The sequence below is a fragment of the Perognathus longimembris genome, chromosome 20, assembly GCF_023159225.1.
Source record: "Perognathus longimembris pacificus isolate PPM17 chromosome 20, ASM2315922v1, whole genome shotgun sequence".
Classification (NCBI taxonomy): Eukaryota; Metazoa; Chordata; class Mammalia; order Rodentia; family Heteromyidae; genus Perognathus; species Perognathus longimembris.
The window spans coordinates 45,560,907-45,582,299 of NC_063180.1; the positions used below are offsets into that span (position 1 = coordinate 45,560,907).

At 64.1% G+C, this 21,393-nt stretch overlaps 1 protein-coding gene across 1 annotated transcript; it reads right to left on the minus strand.

The window, feature by feature from the left end:
* Positions 1-1,333: 1,333 nt before the first annotated feature.
* LOC125368465 (neuronal acetylcholine receptor subunit alpha-5-like) lies at positions 1,334-14,536 on the minus strand. Its single transcript, XM_048369448.1, has 6 exons — positions 14,422-14,536; positions 7,906-8,057; positions 5,859-5,903; positions 4,364-4,473; positions 2,480-3,317; positions 1,334-1,665 (listed from the first exon to the last, which is right to left on the minus strand). Exons 1-6 carry the CDS (start codon positions 14,525-14,527, stop codon positions 1,507-1,509), a joined length of 1,410 nt encoding a protein of 469 aa, XP_048225405.1. The 5' UTR covers positions 14,528-14,536; the 3' UTR covers positions 1,334-1,506.
* Between the last annotated feature and the right edge of the window lie 6,857 nt (positions 14,537-21,393).

Sequence of the window (21,393 nt, forward strand, 5' to 3'; positions counted from 1 at the left end):
GTAGAGGGCCAGCCTTGAACAAAACAGCCTAGTGAGAGCACGGGACCCGGCTCAGTAAGTACACACTCACACGCGAGTGTTCCACTTTACACTCTGAATCACTCACAGCTGATAATCCACGGGGACCCCTGAATATCCACCCCCACCAGCCGTGATTTTCCTATGCAAGATTAAAACTGCCCCTCGCCCAAACCACTGTGACAACAAATCAAGAGGCGGAGTTCCAGAAAATGTATGGATACATGCCCCAAACATCTTAACAAATGGGGAAATCAACATCTGGGATGAACACAAATCAGGCTGCCTAACAGTCTTCATCCATCCACACTCTGACAGCCGGCTCTGGGCCGCGATGACAAAATGCCCGACACAATGAACTTAAAAACAGGGAAGGCTTACAGGGGCTCCTGGTTTCAGACGCTCTGCTCAGCCAGGTGCCTGTGGGTCCCTGGGGCAGGATGCGGGAGGCGGGGACTGGAAGTCCCAGTGCAGTCCCTGGTTCCCGGCCCACCAGGCAAGCAGACCCCGCCCAGCCAGCCGTCCACGACATCTCCAGAGCACAGCCAGGCAAACCCTGAGCACAGAGGCCTCAGGACGCAGACCCCGGCTGTGCCTTCCACCCAGCCTGCTGCGTCTCAGAGCAAAACCCAGCTCACCTCTTTCCCCCGGGGCCTCCAAGTCTCTCAAAGTCCAAATTTCAAAGCCTCCTTCAAAACTCAAAGCAAATTCAGGTGCCAGAGGCTCACGCCTGTCCTCCCAGCTACTCGGGAGGCCGAGATCTGAGGATCGTGGTTCCAAGCCAGCCCAGGCAGGAAAGCCCATAAGACTCTTATCTCAAGTTAACCACTAGAAAACTGGAAGTGGCACTGTGGCCCAAGTAGTAGAGGCTAGCCTCGTGCTGAAGAGCTCAGGGACACCGCCCGCCCAGAGTTCAAGCCCTGGGGCCGACAAAAACAACAAAAAAATCCTCAAGGACTGAGCCCTAGCAATGGGTCAATGAATCAGTCAATCAATGAGTCTTCCAATACAACTGGATTTTCTGGCCTTCAAAAGATGATTGTGAGGGCTGGGGATATGGCCTAGTGGCAAGAGTGCTTGCCTCGTATACATGAGGCCCTGGGTTCGATTCCCCAGCACTACATACACAGAAAATGGCCAGAAGTGGCGCTGTGGCTCAAGTGGCAGAGTGCTAGCCTTGAGCAAGAAGAAGCCAGGGACGGTGCTCAGGCCCTGAGTCCAAGGCCCAGGACTGGCAAAAAAAAGAAAAAAAAAGATGATTGAGTAATGATTTGCCTGGATGCAAACATTATTAGATTTTTCACTAGCTGGTTTTGCTGTTACTTCTAATGAGGACGCGAGTCAGGCAGGTGGATCTGTGCTTTGTAGCAGAACATCTATGAAGATAAGCCACTGTTCACACCTGGTAGCGTCTGGTCACTTACGAGCATCGGGAGGTGTGTGCTTGCTGCGTGAACTCGCACTACAGCTCCCGGGGAGGTTTCTCACTTAACGTGTGTTCCCAGTGTGCACAGGAACGATTATTGCAGCCCATTTGTAAATGACAGGAATGAAAAGGCCAAGCGTTCCAACAACTGAAACCAGAAGGAAGGTCCACAGACACAGCCGGTCGAGAACCTGGGCTATGAATTTCCAGTCTTCCACCACCTGTGGCAAAAGCAAACAAGCACGTGAGATGCACCAGTGCCCCCGCCCCGGGCTCCACCGGCCTCGCGCCGAGAAAGGGAACCTGAGCTGGGGGCTGCGGCCTGGCCCGGCTCCGCGGGCTTCCTTCCCCTGTCAGCTGGCGGTATTTTTGTACCGCTGTCCCGCACCAGCCCCGGGGTTCGAACTCGGGGCCTGGGCGCTGTGCCGCAGCGCCACTTCCTGCTTCTGTGGTGCACTGGAGATGAGGGCCTCAGGACTTCCTGCCGGGGCTGGCTTCGAACCGAGTCCGTGGAGCTCAGCCCCCGGGGTGGCTGGGAGGACAGGCGGGCGCCCCCCACCCGGGCCGCCCGCTGAGTTCAGGCTAAGGGCCCTCCCGGCCTCCGCCCGCCAGGAGGAAGCCCCGCCTCCTTCCCACACGAGGAGAAAGCCCCGCCTCCACCCTCACCAGGAGGAAGTCCTGCCTCCTCCCCGCCGGAAGCCCCGCCTCCAACCGCCCCCGTGCCAGGAAGAAGCCCCACCTCCTCCCCCAGGAAGAAGCCACGCCCCCGCCTCCTCCCCCTGCCGAGGGAGCCCCACCTCCATCCTGCCTCCTCCAGGCCGGAAGCGCCGCCTCCACCTGCCCCGCGCCAGGAGGAAGCCCCGCCTCCTCCCCGCCGGAAGCCCCGCCTCCTCCCCCAGGAAGAAGCCACGCCCCCGCCTCCTCCCCCTGCCGGGAGGGAGCCCCACCTCCATCCTGCCTCCTCCAGGCCGGAAGCCCCGCCTCCACCCGCCCCCGCGCCAGGAGGAAGCCCCGCCTCCTCCCCCGCGGGCCTACCTGGCGGACGGCGCTCTCCTTGGCCACGTGCCAGGTGATGAGCCGGAGGGAGTCGAGGGCGGCCTCCAGAGCGCTCGGGCCCCCGGGGCCGGGGCGGGCGGGGTGGCCGGGCGGCGGCCGGGCGGCGCCGCGGAGGCGGGCGGCGGGGCGGCGCATGCGCAGCAGCCGGGGGAGCCGGCGCAGGAAGGCCCCGCGCACCCAGGGCGCCATGGCGGAGTGCGTGGCGGGCGTGCGGTGGTGCAGGTTGATGGCGAAGACGGTGACGGCGATGGAGAGCGTGACGAAGATCATGGTGAGGACCAGGTACTCGCCGACGAGCGGGATGGCGGTGGAGGAGGAGGGGATGATCTCGGCGATGACCAGCAGGAAGACGGTGAGCGACACGAGCACCGAGGTGCTCAGGCTGAGCTTCTCGCCCTCGCTCGCGGGCAGGTAGAAGACGGCGACGGTGAGCAGCGCGAGGCCCGCGCAGGGCGCCAGCAGGAAGAGCGCGTAGAAGAGCGGCCGGCGCCGCAGCACCAGCGCGAAGGTGGCGCCCGCGACGCCGCCGCCGCGCCCCGCGCCCCCGCCGCGCGCGCCCGCCGCGCTCACCAGCTCCCACTCGCCGTTGTCGAACAGGTGGGCGCGGTCCGCCTCGCGCGCCGCCAGCACCAGCTCCACCTGCGAGCCGTCGTAGGTCCACGAGCCGAACCGCAGCGAGCAGTTCTGGAGGTCGAAGGGGAAGAAGGTGACGTCCATGGGGCAGGAGCTCCGGTAGCTGGCGGGCCGCGTCCACGACACGCGCCCGTCGTGCCGCACCACCGTCTTCGTGCTGGCGCCCTCGAAGCGTCCGTCCGCACTAGCGCACACACACACACACACTCAGGAGAGCCGTGGGCACGCGCGCCCGCGCCGGGCAGAGAAAAGACCCCGGGACCCCGGCCCCGAAGGCGGGGAGGCGCGCGGCCCGGACGGCGAACGGGCACGCGGGCCGGGCGTGAGCGCCAATCCCAGAGGGCCCCGGGAGCGCGGCCCGCCCCCCTGCCCTGCCTCGCGCCGCCTGGGTCACGTGTGCCGGGCGTGAGCACCAATCCCTGAGGGCCCTGGGCACATAGCCCGCCCCCTGCCCCGCCTCGCACCGCCCGGGTCACGTGGGCCGGGCGTGAGCACCAATCCCAGAGGGCCCCGGGCACATAGCCCGCCCCCTGCCCCGCCTCGCACCGCCCGGGTCACGTGGGCCGGGCGTGAGCACCAATCGGAGAGGGCCCTGGGAGCGCGGCCCGCCCCCTGCCCTGCCTCGCGCCGCCCGGGTCACGTGGGCCGGGCGCGAGCACCCATCCCCGAGGCCTCTGGGAGCGCGGCCCCCTGTCCCCGCCTCCAGTCCCCGAGCCCGGCGCTTCCTTCCACCCGCGCCCGCTCCCGGCCGCCCCCCCCAGCCCGGACGTTGCCTCCGCTTCTAGGCTTGGGGTCTTGCGTTTCTCCCCCGCGGCGGGCAAGGGGGGGGCAGGAGGGAAGCGGGAGGACGGGCCGCCGCGATCGCGCGGGTCGCGTGCACTGCGCCCTCGAGGGCGGCGAGGGGCGGGAGGGGCGGCACCTTCCTCACCGACACGAAGCCCCCCGGGCCGCGCCCGCCGCCGGTGCCGCCATCCCCGCCCCTCGGAGCCCGGGGCAGGCGAGCCCACGAAACCCCTACCGCCCCGAGCCGCGGCTCAGGCGGCGTGGAAGAGCAAGGCGGGCGCCCCGGGCCCTGGGCGCAAACCCGGTGCCGGCGACGCGGAGCGTCCCCAGACTTCACGACAGGGGCTCGCTGGGCTTTGTGCACTGCCTCCCCGGGGGCCGGAGCCGCCCGACGACGCGCGCCTGACGACACCGACGACGCGCGCCCGGCCCGCGGGCCACACTCACTTATCGAACAGCACGATGTCCGGGGTCCAGAGCGAGTCCGAGGGCACGCGGATGGCCGCGATGCCGCCGTAGTCGGCGGGATTCCACCTCAGCTTGGCGTCCGTCCACTCCTGCGGAACCGAGTCGACCCTCAGCCAAGCGCCAAGGGTCAGAGCACCGACGCCTTGGGTTGGTCAGACCCAGGGATTCTGGACACGAAGTCCCCTCCTGAGTCAGCCGCAGGAAACCCCCCTCCACTGGAGACAGGGGAGGACACCAAGCTCAGGGCGTGTCCGCCGAAGCCGGGCCCGGTCAGCCCGGCTGAGGGGGGCGCTGGGAATGGGGCTCGTGGCTGAGCGGTGGAGCGCTCGCCTGGCATGCCTGAAGAAAGCCCTGGGTTCGATTCCCCAGCACCACACAACAGGAAAGGCCAGAGGGGCGCTGCGGCTCAGGTGGCAGAGTGCTGGCCTGGAGCGGGAAGAAGCCAGGGACAGTGCTCAGGCCCTGAGTCCAAGGCCCAGGACTGGAAAAACAAAAGGGGGAGGGCAATGGATGCACACACGGTGTGCGCATGCACGCAACGTCACGGGGAACCCCATTCGTCTGGACACCGAAGTGCTAATGTAATGAAGTCTTCCATTCTTGCTCTCCCTTGGGCTAGGGGGGCCTGTGGGCTCCCACACCCCATCTGCGTAGCTCTCCCCTAACACACCAGACACACCCCAGCCCCAGGGCCTTCGCACTTGCGTCCCCTCTTTCCAACATGGCTTTTCTGACCAGGGTAGTCCCTCTTTCCCAGAATTCTCCAAGCCTGCCAGTTGTAAGGTATAATGCAGCCTAACTCTTCATTTTTCTCCAACTAGAGTGAAGTTCATGAGGACAGCTTTTTTTTTGGGGGGGGGTCACTTGTGGGGCTTGAACTCGGGGCCTGGGCGCTGTCCCTGAGCTCGTCAGCTCAAGGCTGGTGCTCCACCACTTTGAGCCACAGCGCCACTTCCAATCTTCTGGTGGCTCCTTGGAGATAAGCATCTCAGGGCCTTTCCTGCCCAGGCTGGCTTTGAACCCTGATCCTCAGCTCTCAGCCTCCTGAGCAGCTAGGAGGACAGGCGTGCGCCACCAGCACTTGTCAACAGACACATTTTTGTTTGGTTTTGTTTTCTTTCCAGTCCTGGGGCTTGGACTCAGGGCCTGAGCACTGTCCCTGGCTTCTCTTTGCTCAAGGCTAGCACTCTGCCACCTGAGCCACAGCGCCGCTTCTGGCTGTTTTCTATCTATGTGGTGCCGGGGAATCGAACCCAGGGCTTCATGTATGTGAGGCGAGCGCTCCACCACTAGGCCATGTTCTCAGCAGACACCCTCCCCGCGCCCCCATTAAACACACCACTAGCTATGACTACAAGAGCTCCAGCTGCACCCATGGCCCTCCATCCTGTGCATCCAATCCAGCTGGTGTCACCCACCAGCCCCTGCGCCCGGGCCTCCCCCGACAGCGGGGCCCCCCGAATGTGGTACACACCTGCTTCAACCAGACATTCGTGGTCAGTAACTGATTTTTCTCATCCTGCAAAATAAGAATCGGGTGATTACACTTCAGTCCCGGGGGCGACCGCGCGTCAGTACCACTGTTGCCACTTGCGCGTGGAAGCGTGGCCCTGCTCCTCAGCGGGGGAGCGGCTGTCCGTGGGCCCTGTGGAAACGCGCCACGCCCGTCCAGCTGCCCTTCACGAAGTTCCTTCCAACACAGCCCCCGCCTCAGATAAGCACCCCGCCTAACGCACGCCGGCAGCGCTGCAGATCCGCCTTCCCAGCCGGGCGCGGGGGGGGGGGGGGGGGGGGCCGCCATCCTAGCCACCCGGGAGGCTGAGCGCCGAGGGCCCGCTGGGGGGCAGCCAGGCCAGGGGAGGCCGCCAGACGCCTGTCTGCAACTCACCAGCAAAAGGCTGGAGTTAGAGCCGTGCTTCAAGTAGCAGAGCTCCAGCCTTGAGAGACAGAGGCAAGTGAGAACCAGAGGCCCTCCGCTCAACCGCAAGCCCTGCTATAAAAACAAGCAGGAGAAACCAAAGGGCTGGGCGCGTAGGTCGGCTCGCGCTGGAGCGCTTGCCTGGCAGGCATAAAACCCCGGGTTCTACTCCACAGAAACAGGAAAAGTCGGAAGTGGCGCTGGGGCTCAGGTGGCAGAGTGCTAGCCTTGAGCAAAAAGAAGCCAGGGACAGTGCTCAGGCCCTGAGTGCAAGGCCCAGGACTGGCCAAAAAAACAAATAAAATGTGAATTCACATAAATCTTACTCTGTGCATTAGCACCAGGTAAAACCTAAGTGCTTTGAATCACAACACAGATAAATACTCCATACATTCACAGCACGCGTGGCCGGTGGACACACCCGTGTCCCCTGCCAGCTCCCCAGAACATTCCTCCGCACAGGGCTTGCACGCTAACCCTCAGCCCAGCGCCACCAACCGCTGGAGTGACTCGAACACACCTCCAAGTGTGTTCCATTTTTTAAATATTTATTTTGGTCAGTTGTGGGCTGGCGCTTTACCACTTTGAGCCACAGTACCACCTCCGGTTTTCTTTTTTCTTTTTCCAGTCCTGGGCCTTGAACTCAGGGCCTGAGCACCGTCCCTGGCTTCCTTTTGCTCAAGGCCAACACTCCGCCCCTTGAGCCACAGCGCCCCTTCCCGCTTTTTCTGAGTAGTTTGTTGGACTTCCCTGCCCACTGGCTTTGAACCTGGATCCTCAGGCCTCGGCCTCCTGAGTAGCTGGGGTGGCGGGCCTGGGCCGCAGCACCCAGCAGGAACGCCTTCTTAATGATCCTGGCCACTCAGGAGGCTGAGATCTGAGGCTGGAGGTTCAAAGCCACCCCAGACAGACAAGTCTGAGAGATGCTTACTGCCACCAAAAAAAGCCAGACGTGGCGGTGTGGCGCAAGTGGTCGTGACAGCCTGGAGAGCAAACGCTCTGTGGAGCCCAGGGGCTCTGAGTTCAAGTCCCGGCTACGCACGGAAAAAAAGCCTCTGAAATGCTGTAAGTGTGAGCCTGAGGGAATATCTATTCCATTTAGAGACTTCCCAAAACCGCTTGATCATATTTTTAACCAATAAAAGGAGAACCCTTACCGGGCACCAGGGGCTCGCGCCTGTCATCCTAGCTACTGAGGAGGCTGAGATCTGAGGTTCGTGGTTCAAAGCCAGCCGGGGCAGGAAAGTCCACGAGACTCACCTCCAATAAACCACCAGAAAACCAGAACTGGCGCTGTGACTCAGAGTGGCAGAGCGCTAGCCTTGAGCAGAAAAGCTCAGGGACAGCGCCCGGGCCCTGAGTTCAAGCCCCAGGACCAACAACAACAAAGAGAGAAACCTCAGTATGATATATTTTAATGTCTTTAAATTCACTGAAGATAAGCCTCTCGCATTACCAACTAAGATCAAACAATTTCTAGAATATACCACGGGGGCAGCGTAATTGTTCTTCCCTGGTAGCAGCTGGAGCCTAGCACAGTTCCCGGCTGACAAGGGCTCCTCTGCCGTACCGCGAACCAGAACGTAACCCCAGGCACACCTACCACGTCCACTAATTGAGAGATGCCCAGGCCAAACTTGATTCTTATTTTGTCATTCAGCTGCTCCACAGGACGAACCCATTTTTCGTAGTCTTGAAATAAATCCTTAAACAAATTGTCTTCATGTTTCACCACAAGGGAAGGTGCTGCTAATCCTATAGAGCAAATATTGATGTTACTATAACGGCTTTCTCTTGCCTCAGTGCTCTACGTAGATCAGGCCCAGAGAGACAGGGAAAACATGTTTTCTCACGCGTGGACATTAGATCTAGTTTATAAATACAGAGGTTAATATATACAGGCTCATGCGCACATATACCCACATAGTAACTAAAGCATGGCAGACACACGGGAAAGTTCCAATGGTGTAACGTTTTTGAGCCACAGCGCCACTTCTGTTTTTTTCTATATATGTGGTGCTGAGGAGTCGAACCCAGGGCTTCACGTACACGAGGCGAGCACTCTACCGCTAAGCCACATTCCCAAGCCCCAGTATTTCTTTTATTATTGGTCTGCTGGTAATAACTTATTTCAATGTTCAATTGAATTTAGACTCTTATTAACGCAGCTTTTAAAATGAAATGTTCAGCTGGGTGTGGTGGCTCACACCTGCAATCCCGGCTGCTCAGGAGGCTGAGATCTGAGAATCACGGTCCAAAGCCGTCCAGTAGGAACGTCTGTGAGACTCTTACCTCCAATAAACAAAAACAAAGCTAGCAGTGAAGGTGTGGCTCAAGTGATGAGTGCCAGCCTTGCGCGAAAAGGCAGAGAGCACAAAGCCCAGAGTTCAAGCCCCAGTGCCAGCACAGAATTTAAAAAGTACAGAGGTGGGGCTGGGAATGTGGCCTAGTGGCAGAGCGCTCGCCTAGCATGCATGAAGCCCTGGGTTCGATTCCTCAGCACCACATACACAGAAAAAGCCAGAGGTGGCGCTGTGGCTCAAGTGGCAGAGTGCTAGCCTTGAGCAGAAAAGCTCAGGGACAGTGCTCAGGCCCCGAGTTCAAGGCCCACAACCAAGAAAAAGACAAAGAAAAAGAAAAGGTATATCTTATTAAAGTTGGAAAACTAACAGATACTAGGCATTCCTGGTCTAAATAACCTCCCCTCCAGTCTCCGTGTACCTTTTTATTTTTTTAATTAGCAGGAATTGACTTTTGTTCCTTCTTTAAAAAAATCCTTGGGCTGGGGATATAGCCTAGTGGCAAGAGTGCCTGCCTCGGATACACGAGGCCCTAGGTTCGATTCCCCAGCACCACATATACAGAAAATGGCCAGAAGCGGCGCTGTGGCTCAAGTGGCAGAGTGCTAGCCTTGAGCGGGAAGAAGCCAGGGACAGTGCTCAGGCCCTGAGTTCAAGGCCCAGGACTGGCAAAAAGAAAAAAAAAAATCCTTACTGCCATCCTTAGCACAGCTATTTTAAGCAACAGCAGGATAAGGCCGTGAGCACTTGGTTGGCAAGAGGCAACAACGGGAGGACAGGCGGGATCTGCAGCCTGACGCGAAGCGGGCTCGCGGGCCTCGTTCCACCGCGACAGCCAGGCACGATTTCCATCCTAGGCCACATCGATTTTTATTTTTTTTTTTGGCCACATTGATTTTTGCCACAGAATGATAGGATAAAGTCACACCACGGTACCTGCACTGTCTCGCTACACTTCATTTAACACCTTGTCTGACTCTCGAATGAGATGATGCCCTTGGGTGGTGCTAAATTTGTGTCTGGTCAATACTTGTCAAGAAGAGAGAGAAGAAAAGTTTAAGCATCATCAGATCAAGTAACTGCGGAGCTCGCTGTCTTGATTTGGGATCATAGATCTCTTCACAAGCCATAAATATGCTGAGGAGCCAGGACATTCACCGTGGCAGGAAATTAAACACGTCCACGTAGGTGCCAGTGTCCTTGCTCAGCCACCTTCAGCGCGAGAGCCCATCGCCTATGAATAAACGAAGCGGGCGCCGGGGGCGCAGGCCTGGACTCCCGGCTACTCAGGAGGCTGAGATCTGAGGATCCCAGGTCCAAGCCCGCCGAGGTAGGAGAGTCGGCAGGATTCTTATGTCCAACGAATCATTCGAGAAGCTGCAAGTGGCGCTGTGGCTCAAGCGGCAGAGCGCTAGCCCCGAGCCCCAGAGCTCAAGGACGGCGCCCGGGCCCCGAGTCCAAGCCAGGCCTGGCTGTGTGCAAGCACGACCAACTTCTCCTAGGAATCCCCCCCTCGCTGAGAGCCAGGGGCCCCTCCGCCCCCCGTCCAGCGGGGCTCTGCCTGCCCAACAGCACTTGGCAGGAAGCGGAGCTGAGGCCCACGTGGTGGCCAGCTCGCCGGAGTGGGAAAGCCAGCGGGGGCCCAGAGCCAGCACCTCCTTTGCCCCTCAGAACCCCATTCCTGGGATCAGGGAACACCTCAGAGTTCCATCCATAGCTGCTTCAAGAAACCAAACATGGGCTGGGGATGTGGCCTAGTGGTAGAGCACTCGCCCCGTATACATGAGGCCCTGGGTTCAATTCCCCAGTGGCGCTGTGGCTCAAGTGGCAGAGTGCTAGCCTTGAGCAAGAAGAAGCCAGGGACAGTGCTCAGGCCCTGAGTTCAAGGCCCAGGACTGGCCAAAAAAAAAAAAAAAAACCTCAAACAATTTCACAAAGAAGCCTCACACGCGAGCTCACGGAGCTCACCGAGCATTGTGAGGAAATCAGGGTACTGTTGGTCTCAAAATAAACTACGTGCAAAAGTTTAAGGACATACAAAAAGCTGGCCAACGGGTACTGGTGCTCCCGCCTGTCATCCCAGCCGCTCAGGAGGCTGAGATCTGAGGGTCACGGTTCAAAGCCAGCCCGGGCAGCAAAGTCCAGGAGACGCTTATCTTCAGTGAACCCCCAGAAAATTGGAAGTGGCGCGGTGGCTCAAAGTGGCAGAGCACCAGCCTTGAGGGAAAGAGCTCAGGGACAGCGCCCAGGCCCGGAGTTCAAGCCCCATGTCTGGAAAAAAGAAAAAACAAAGCTGACCACAGTGAAGCCAAGGGCCTGTTTGTGTGCATTTCTACTAGCATCTGGAAGAAAACAAGCTTAAAAGATTTCTTGCATCTCTTGTTTGCAATGAAGTATTTTATTTTCCCTTCACTAAAGAACTCAGCCACTCCATGTATTAAAAATGCCAAGTGTCACACAGCAAAGATATAGAACCAACTCATGACTATCTGATTTCCATAAATCACTGTTCCAATCACTGGTAAGTCAGTTGAAACGACTTATCTTAGGCCAGATTGCCTTCTGGGCCTCTTTCCACAGCTCCATGACCTTCCAGCAGCAAAATAGGTATAAATTTTGGCTGACAAGCCAAAGATTCTTCTTTTGCCTGGGAACTGGCTCGGGCCTGTAATCCTAGCTGCTCAGGAGGCTGAAATCTGAGGACCAAGGCACGAAGCCTGCAGGAAAGCCCATCAGATTCCTCGCTCCAGTCAACCAGCAAGAAAGCCAGGAGTGGACCTGCACCAAGTCACAGAGTGCCGCCCTTGTGCAAAAAAGCCAAGTGAGAGCACAAGACCCTGAGTTAAAAAGAAAGAGAGAATGTAAACCAAGTTCACATCTGTAATCCAGCTTTAGGGCAGCTGCAACGGAACTTCAGTTTAATGTGAGTTCAAGGTCACCCTGTGCTACATAGTGAAATCTTGTCCCATAAAAACAAAAAAAGAATCCAAGATGAATATGAAAACAATGACATGTAAACAGAATGTGATTATTGAAAGGATGTGAAATTGTGTGTGTGTGTGTGTGTGTGTGTGTGCGTGTGTGTGCTGGGGCTTAAACTCAGGGCCATAAGCTCTTGCATGTGTTTTTCTCCAAGGTTGGGGCTCTACTTCTTCCGGTGTTCTGGTGGTTCACTGGAGATGAGAGTCTCACGGACCTTCCTGCCCGGGATGGCTTCCAACCTCATTCCTCAGACCTCACACATAGCTGGGGCTACAGGCATGAGCCTCCAGGCCAGGCACCCTTCCATTGTGACGGGAGAGAAGTAAGGAGTCAGCCAGACCGATTCACCTGCCTGAAGAAACACAGCCAGCGCGTAGTGCTGCCCCCGTAATGCCACCCACACTCAAGATGTATGCAAAAGCAAACTCCTAGTTAGGAGCAGTTGCGCAATGAGATCACCTATTCCGCATCATTCTTTTTCAGTACCAGTGCTTATTAAAGCACACGGGAAGGCTGCGGCGGATCACGGCCACTCCACAGGCTGAGATCAAAGGATCATGGTTCAAAGCCAGCCTAGGCAGATACATCTGAGAGACTCTTACATGAAATTAACCAGCCCAAAGCCGGAAGTGGAGCCGTGGCTCAAATGGAAGAGCACCAGCCTTGAGTGAAAGAGCTCAGGGAGGCCGTCCAGGCCTTGAGTCCAAGCCCCACGACCAGCATGGAAAGAAAAATCAAAGCATAAGCAGTGTGAGAAGCACAGTCCTGGCCCGGTGCCAGCGGCTGTGCCTGTGATCCTCGTTAGGACGGAAGCAGGCCGAGAGGACCCTGCTCAAGACCAGCCTGGGCAGTCCTTGCGACTCCATCTCCAACACCACCAGCAAAAGGCGGGGCCGGAGGCACGACTGGAGCGGCCGCCTGTCAGCCTAGCTATGGGGAGGGAGGCCTGAACTCAAACCTCACAGTCCTGCCAGAGACAAAAGAAAAGAACAAGAAAAGAGAATGACAGTTCTTCCCCTCTCATACAGGACAAGGAAAGACGTGGTGCAAAGAACCGAAGCACTGGTGGCTCGCACCTGTCGCCCCAGCTACTCCAGACCCGGGGGCTGAGGTCCAAAGCCGGCCGGGCAGAGCCGTCCTCTTAAGGCTCTTAGCTCCAGCACACTTGTCAGCAAGAGCCAGACGGGGCGCCCCGGCCTTGAGCACCCCAGCGGGCGCGCGGGGCGGCGCCCGGGCCCTGGGCTCCAGCACCACCCTTAAAAACAACCACCACATAACAGTACTGAGTGTGGTTCTCCTACGACGAGGGGCCCCGCGCGGAGGCCGGAAGGCACCGGACGTGGCTCCCGGGAGGTCAGCGCCTTAGCCCACCGAGGCCCGGCGGGGGCAGGTTACGTCGGGGCCCCGGGGGCCCCGTGCGCGGGGTCCCGGCTGCGCAGGAGGCTGAGGGCTCAGGACCCGGGCTCAAAGCCCGCCCGCCCGCACGGGGAGGGCCACAGGGCCCAGGAGGCGCCCGTCTCCCCCGCATCCGCCCAAGGGCGCAGGCGGAGCGGAGGCTCAAGGGCTGCGGGGAAGCCCGGGACGAGGCCCGCACCCCAGCACCCGCCACGGAGGAGCCGCCCTTCCCACAGGCTGGGGCTGTGAGCCGCCCCCGCGGCCCCCTCCTCAGCCCGGTGGATGACCCTCGACGCCGGGCCCGGGGAAGGGGCGGGGGAAGCGGCCGGGGGGGGGGGGGGGGGGGCTGCGGGGGGGGGGCGGGGAAGCGGCGGGGGGGGGGGGGCGATGCGGGGGGGCGGGGAAGCGGCCCGCGTGGGGGCTGCGAGGGGGGGCGGGGAAGCGGCGGGGGGGGGGCGATGCGGGACGGCCGGGGAAGCGGCCTGCGTGGGGGCTGCGGGGGGGGGGGGGGTTCACGGCAGCCGGGCCGGGCGCGCGGGGCGGGGGTGGGGCGCGCGGGGCGGGGCCCAGGTTTGCAGTCAGCCCAGCGGGCGGGCGCGGGCGGGGGACTCGGGCCCCGCTCACCTCCACAAAGCCCGCCCGCGTGGGGCTCGGGGCGCCCGGCGAGCCGCTCGGCCGCGAACCTCCGCCCCTCCGCCGGCCCCGGCCCGCCGCCCCCCTCGCCGCAGCGCCTGGGAGTCGGGCGTCCACCCGGGAGGGCGGCCGGTCCGGGGCGGCGCCCGGCGGGGACCAGCGGTGCCCGGTGCCCGGCCGCGCGGGGGCGGGGAGCTTCGCCCGCCAGGAAGGGGGGCAGGCGGGGGGCAGGGGCGCCCGGGGGAGGGGGCGGCCAGGCCTCGCCTGCCGAGGGGGGGACCCTGCACCCCAGGGCCCGCCGGCCAAGGGGGGACCGGAGGAGCGGGGACCTCGCGCGTCCCCAGGAAGAGGTGCGGGGAATCCACGCAAACCGCGGAGGAGCGCGCCCGCCCCGCGCCCGCCCCACCGGGACCTGCGCCCCCCCACGCCCGCCCCGCTCCCGCCCCACCGGGACCTGCGCCCCCCCACGCCCGCCCCGCTCCCGCCCCACCGGGACCTGCGCCGCCCCACGCCCGCCCCGCGCCCGCCCCACCGGGACCTGCGCCCCCCCACGCCCGCCCCGCGCCCGCCCCACCGGGACTCGCGCCCGCCCCGCACCCGTCCGGCCCACCGGGACCTGCGCCCTCCCCCCGCCCGCCCCACCAGGACCCGCGCCCCCCCCCCCCCCGTCCGCCCGGCCCACCGGGACCCGCGCCCCCCCGCCCGCCCCGCCCGCGCCCGGCCCACCGGGACGCGCGCCCGACTCACCGGGACCCGCGCCCGCCTCATGCCCGCCCGCCCGGCCTCCCGAGCCCGCCGCCCCGGCTCACCTCCCGGGCCGAGACCCGCTCCCGCCGCGCCCCGCAGCCCGGAGAGCAGCTGAAGCAGGAGGAGGAGGAGGCGGAGCGCGCGGCGCCCGGGCCCCCGCGCCGCCATCGCCCGGCCCGCGCGGGAATGCCGACCCGGAGACCGCACCCGACGGACCCCGCCGGCTCGCCCCGGCCCCGAGCGGCCCGCAGCCCCGCGCACCCCCGCCCCCGCCGCGCCTCCCCGCCCCGGGCGGGCGGGCGGGACCGGGGGAGGAGACGGACACGGCCCCGCCCACCCGCGGGCCACGCCCGCGCCGCTTCCGGCCACGCCTCGGATTCCGTCCCGCTGATCTGGACCCACCCGGCCCCGCCCCGATGCTCCCGGCCCCGCCCGCCCCAGCCCTGGCCCCGCCCCACTGCTGGCCACGCCTCCACCGCCTGCCCGGTCTCCCGGCTCTCAGCTCTCTCGGCCTCTACCACGAGGGCCCGCCCCTCAGGCCCCGCCCATTCCCTCAGGCCCCGCCCCTGACCCAATCCGGTGAATCCCTGCCCCCGCCCGGCCCCGCCCATCCCTCAGGCCCCGCCCCTGACCCAATCCAGTGAATTCCGGCCCCGCCCATCCCTCAGGCCCCGCCCCCAGGGCCCCTCTCCCAGGGACGCGGCCCGCCGCGGGTACCGAGTGAGCCCCCCATCTCCATCTGCACCCGCGAGGCGACTCCCCCCGCGGGGCCGGCTCCTCCGGCCTTCACACGGGGTGGGGCCTGGAGCCGCGCCCGCCCCGTCCGTCATCCCGGCTCCCGGGAGGCTGAGCGCGGAGGACCGCGGTTCAAAGCCGGCCCCCCCGCCCGGGAGACCCCGCGAAGGGGCTCCCCGCTCCACGGAGCCGCTCAGGGGCGGGGCGGGGCGGGGCGGGGGGTGCGGCGCCGGCCTCGAGTGCCACGGAAGCTCATGGGGACGGCGCCCAGGCCCCGAGTGCCCGCGCGCGCGCACACGCGCGCACACACGCACGCACACGCGCACACGAGGTGGACCCAGGTCAGTGGACCCAGCGGGGCGGCCGTGGGCGCAGGTCCGACGCTCGTCCACGACGCCCTCCGTGGGCCGGGGTGGGCGGGGCCCCGAGCGAGCACGGCGCATGCGCGGGCACGGCGCTCCCCCAGACGGAAGCTGCCGGCTGGCGTGGGGGCCCCGGTCCCCCCCGGGCCTGCCCGTGACCCTTCGCGCTGCGCGCGGCCCCGGGCACGCCAGGCCGCTGTCGGCGAGCCCCGCGTGGCCGGGCGCGCGCGGGGCCGCCACGGACGGCGCCGGCGTGGACGCCGCGGGGGTTCACCGCGACCGGGAGCTCCGCCCCGCGGTGCCCGTGCACACGCGCGAATCTCCACAGCACGGCTCCTTTCAGACCCCTCCCCTCGCACTGCCCGCGCAGCCGGAAGAGGGAGGCCGGTGAGGCGGGCGTGTGCCCGCCGGGCTCGGGGAGGCGCTCGCGGGAGTCGTCCCGGTCCCGCGGAGAGGGCAGGCCGCAGCGGGCGCCGCACACCCCAGCCCGAGTGTGAGGGTGGGGTCAAGGGTCAGCCGGAGCTGTGGCCCGGGGTTCACAGCCAGCCGGGACAGGAAGGTCCGGGAGACCCTTCGCTCCAGGGAATGGCGGTGGAAGAGGCCAGGACGGCGCCGGGCCCGGGGTTCGGGCCCCCCGCCCCACACAGAGCCGGTGCTGTGTCCGTGAGAGGAGGTGAACAACCGCCCACGGCGGAGCGGGGGGAAGACGGCAGCCGCCCCGCACCGCCCGAGCCACGGGAACCGCGCTCGCTGGCGCGGAGGACACGGAGGACACGCACCGAGCCAGCGCGGGGGACACGCACCGAGCCAGCGCCGGGGACACGCACCGAGCCAGAGCCAGCGCGGGGGACGCGCACCGAGCCAGCGCCGGGGACACGCACCGAGCCAGAGCCAGCGCGGGGGACACGCACCGAGCCAGCGCCGGGGACACGCACCGAGCCAGAGCCAGCGCGGGGGACACGCACCGAGCCAGAGCCAGCGCGGGGGACACGCACCGAGCCAGCGCGGGGGACACGCACAGAGCCAGAGCCGGGGACACGCACCGAGCCAGAGCCAGCGCGGGGAACACGCACCGAGCCAGAGCCAGCGCCGGGGACGCGCACCGAGCCAGAGCCAGCGCGGGGGACACGCACCGAGCCAGCGCGGGGGACACGCACAGAGCCAGAGCCGGGGACACGCACCGAGCCAGAGCCAGCGCGGGGGACACGCACCGAGCCAGCGCGGGGGACACGCACAGAGCCAGAGCCGGGGACACGCACCGAGCCAGAGCCAGCGCGGGGAACACGCACCGAGCCAGAGCCAGCGCGGGGGACGCGCACCGAGCCAGAGCCAGCGCGGGGAACACGCACCGAGCCAGAGCCAGCGCGGGGAACACGCACCGAGCCAGAGCCAGCGCCGGGGACGCGCACCGAGCCAGAGCCAGCGCGGGGGACACGCACCGAGCCAGCGCCGGGGACGCGCACCGAGCCAGAGCCAGCGCGGGGAACACGCACCGAGCCAGAGCCAGCGCGGGGGACGCGCACCGAGCCAGCGCGGGGGACACGCACCGAGCCAGCGCCGGGGACACGCACCGAGCCAGAGCCAGCGCGGGGAACACGCACCGAGCCAGCGCGGGGGACACGCACCGAGCCAGCGCCGGGGACGCGCACCGAGCCAGAGCCAGCGCCGGGGACACGCACCGAGCCAGAGCCGGGGACGCGCACCGAGCCAGCGCGGGGGACGCGCACCGAGCCAGAGCCGGGGACGCGCACCGAGCCAGCGCGGGGGACGCGCACCGAGCCAGAGCCGGGGACACGCACCGAGCCAGCGCCAGCGCGGGGAACACGCACCGAGCCAGCGCGGGGGACACGCACCGAGCCAGCGCCGGGGACACGCACCGAGCCAGAGCCGGGGACGCGCACCGAGCCAGCGCCGGGGACACGCACCGAGCCAGAGCCGGGGACACGCACCGAGCCAGAGCCAGCGCCGGGGACACGCACCGAGCCAGAGCCAGCGCCGGGGACACGCACCGAGCCAGAGCCGGGGACGCGCACCGAGCCAGCGCGGGGGACGCGCACCGAGCCAGAGCCGGGGACACGCACCGAGCCAGCGCCAGCGCGGGGAACACGCACCGAGCCAGCGCGGGGGACACGCACCGAGCCAGCGCCGGGGACACGCACCGAGCCAGAGCCGGGGACGCGCACCGAGCCAGCGCCGGGGACACGCACCGAGCCAGAGCCGGGGACACGCACCGAGCCAGAGCCAGCGCCGGGGACACGCACCGAGCCAGAGCCAGCGCCGGGGACACGCACCGAGCCAGAGCCGGGGACACGCACCGAGCCAGAGCCGGGGACGCGCACCGAGCCGGAGCCGGGGACGCGCACCGAGCCAGAGCCGGGGACACGCACCGAGCCAGCGCCGGGGACACGCACCGAGCCAGAGCGAGCGCGGGGGACACGCACCGAGCCAGCGCGGGGGACACGAGGACGCGCACCGAGCCGGAGCCGGGGACGCGCACCGAGCCAGCGCCGGGGACGAGCACCGAGCCAGAGCCGGGGACGCGCACCGAGCCAGAGCCGGGGACGCGCACCGAGCCAGAGCCGGGGACGCGCACCGAGCCAGAGCCGGGACGCGCACCGAGCCAGAGCCGGGGACGCGCACCGAGCCAGCGCGGGGGACGCGCACCGAGCCAGAGCCAGCGCGGGGAACACACACCGAGCCAGCGCGGGGGACACGCACCGAGCCAGCGCCGGGGACACGCACCGAGCCAGCGCCGGGGACACGCACCGGCCAGCGCGGGGGACACGCACCGAGCCAGCGCCGGGGACACGCACCGAGCCAGCGCGGGGGACACGCACCGAGCCAGCGCCGGGGACACGCACCGAGCCAGCGCGGGGGACACGCACCGAGCCAGAGCCAGCGCGGGGGACACGCACCGAGCCAGCGCGGGGGACACACACCAAGCCAGCCAAAGTGCGGGGTGCGGGCGGGCGGCCTCTGGTTCCCTAGGGAGATTCGCCAACTGTCCCCCCCTCCCTCCCTCCCTCCCTCCCTCCCTCCCTCCTCCCTCCCTGTCCTGTGTTCTGTTCGCTGCGTACTGGAGTTTGATCTCCAGGCCTGAGCGCGCTCTTCGCTTTCCGCTCGAGGCTGGTGCCGGTCCGCGTGAGCACGCCCACCCGCGTGAGCCACGCCCATCCGCGTGAGCCACGCCCTCGAGGCTGGTGCCCATCCCCCGTGAGCCACGCCCACCCGCGTGAGCCACGCCCTCGAGGCTGGTGCTCATCCTGGTGAGCCACGCCCATCCGCGTGAGCCACGCCCATCCGCGTGAGCCTCACCCATCCACGCGAGCCACGCCCTCGAGGCTGGTGCTCCTCCCCCGGTGAGCCACGCCCATCCGCGTGACCCTCGCCCTCGAGCTGGCGCCCATCCTGGTGAGCCACGCCCTCGAGGGCTGGTGCTCGTCCCCCGTGAGCCACGCCATCCGCGTGACCCTCGTCCTCGAGGCTGGCGCCCATCCGCGTGACCCTCGCCCTCGAGGCTGGTGCTCGTCCCCCCCACCCCCCGTGAGCCACGCCCTCGAGGCTGGTGCTCGTCCCCCCCCACCCCCGTGAGCCACGCCCCTCGAGGCTGGTGCTCGTCCCCCCCCACCCCCGTGAGCCACGCCCTCGCGCGGGTCGTCTCGGTGGGATCTCCAAGGCTTCCCTGCCCCAGCGGCCGTCGAGCGCCAGCCTCACACCTGGGTTGCCTCGGGAGCCTGGAGGACGCGGCCGAGCCCCGCCGAGACTGAGGACCTGAGTTCGAGCCCCAGTACGCACACACACACTCACTCACACTCACACCAGCCCCGCCTGCGTCCTGCGCCGTCCTCCTCCACGGCCCCGCTCCCTGGCACGGAGGCAGCAGCTGCGTGTGCCTCACCCCACGGGGCCGAGTCCCCTGAGCACACGGGCTCACTGCGAGGACTGGCTGCAGGAGGAGAGGAAGGCGAGCTAGGGCGCCCGGCTCCCCGACGGCCAGGGCTCCCGTGGAGGCTGAGCCCCGGCCAAATTCCACACAGGCTGTCCGTCCTCACAAGCGTCTGACCTGCAGGCCCCGAAGACCTGGCTGGTGACACAGACCAAGGGCGTGAGTGCTTAGCACACCGCCAAGTGCTCTGCAGAGCTAGCCAGTATGACGGGCGTGTATGAGTGTGTGTGTGTGTGTGTGTGTGTGTGTTGGTACTGGTCCTTGAACTCAGGGCCTGAGCACTGTCACTGGCTTCTCTTTGCTCAAGGCTAGCACTCCGCCACTTGAGCCACAGCGCCCCTTCTGGCCATTTTCTATCTATGTGGTGCTGGGGAATCGAACCCAGGGCTTCGTGTCCACGAGGCGAGCACTGTACCACTAGGCCGCGTTCCCTGCCCTCTGATGGCTTTTATACTTCTGAAAGCCAAGGGAAAAGTGGGGGGTGCCCTGGAATTGAAACCAGGAGCAAGGGAGGGAGAGGAGCTAGAAGAACAAGAAGGCGGGTGCGTCGGCGTGGGCGGGCTCTTATTGACACTGTTGCTGGCTTTTCTTTTCTCTAATGGGGTCAAGCTGAGCTAAATCCAGAGCTAGCAGCCGCTTTAAGGCTCGCATTCATCACTGGTGTTGCGGTTTGTGACAGATTCCGCTGTGAGCCTTTAACTGCGGAGTTAATTAAAGATAAAAATGGATGCTACTGCTGGGCACCAGTGGCTCTCGCCTGTCATCCTTGCCAATCAGAGGGCTGAGGTCTGAGGACGGCGGTTCAAAGCCAGCCCGGGCAGGAGAGCCCGTGAGACGCTCATCTCCAGTGAACCACCAGGAAACTGGAAGTGGCGCTGTGGCTCAACGTGGCAGAGCGCCGGCCTTGGCCAAAAATGCTCAGGACAGCGCCCAGGCCCTGGGTTCAAACCCCACAAGCAGAAAGAAAGCCAGGAGTGGAGCTGTGGCCCAGGTCTTGAGTTCAAGCTCTAGTTCCAAGACCAACGTGAAAAAAAAGGATGCCCTTGGTTTTACTGTTGAAATCAAATGATTTTTTTTTTTGCAGATACAAGAAGGGAAAACAAGCTATTGATAAGGTATTGAACTTTAATTTCAGAAGAATTTCTTTAAAGGAAAGGCCCCTTGTCAAAGATCTACTTCACTGGCTGTCATGAAAATGTGAACGTACAGACATTTTAGTAGAGCTTTGGGAAAGGGAATTAACTGGCCTGCGCTATTTTTATCAGATAGAAATAACTAAATAGTAGCGCATGAGCTCAGATATAAATTTGTGAGCCTTCTGCAGGATGCGCTGTGCTGGTTATAATTTTATGATGCCTCTGGCCCAGTCACTCACAAAAAAAAAATTAGTAAGGAAACTCAGCTACAAAAGAATAAATTATATTGTATCCCTGACAAATAGCTCTTGTGAAGCCAAAAAAGAAAAATGAAGAGGGGCTGGGAATATGGCTTAGCGGTAAAGTGTTCGCTTTGTATACATGAAGCCCTGGGTTCGATTCCTTGGCACCACATACACAGAAAAAGCCAGAAGTGGCGCTGTTGGCTCAAGTGGCAGAGTGCTAGCCTTGAGCAAGAAGAAGCCAGGGACAGTGCTCAGGCCCTGAGTCCAAGGCCCAGGACTGGCAAAAAACAAACAAATTTGAAAAAAAAAGAAAAATTAAGAGATATTGCACCCGGCACGGGAGGCTCCCGCCTGCCATCCTAGCTACTCGGGAGACTGAGATCTGAGCGTCCTGGTTTAACGCCAAAAAGTCTGGGAGACCCTCATCTCCAATGAACCACCAAAAAGAAAGGAGGTGGCGCTGTGGCTCAAGGGTAGAGCACCAGCCTGGAGCAGAGGAAGCTAAGAGACAGAGTTCAAGTCACACACACACACACACACACACACACACACCAAATATCATTTCCACCGTCAGAAGGTGCAATATAATATCCCTTGTCTATGAATGTGG

Coding starts and splice junctions, on each gene's coding strand:
- LOC125368465 (XM_048369448.1), bottom strand. CDS start 14,527: ATGGCGGCGCGGGGGCCCGGGCGCCGCGCGCTCCGCCTCCTCCTCCTC. Junction 8,058..14,421: donor AGCGGGTCTCGGCCCGGGAG/GTGAGCCGGGGC, acceptor TTTGCTCTATAG/GATTAGCAGCACCTTCCCTT. Junction 3,318..4,363: donor GACATCGTGCTGTTCGATAA/GTGAGTGTGGCC, acceptor TGTGTGCGCTAG/TGCGGACGGACGCTTCGAGG.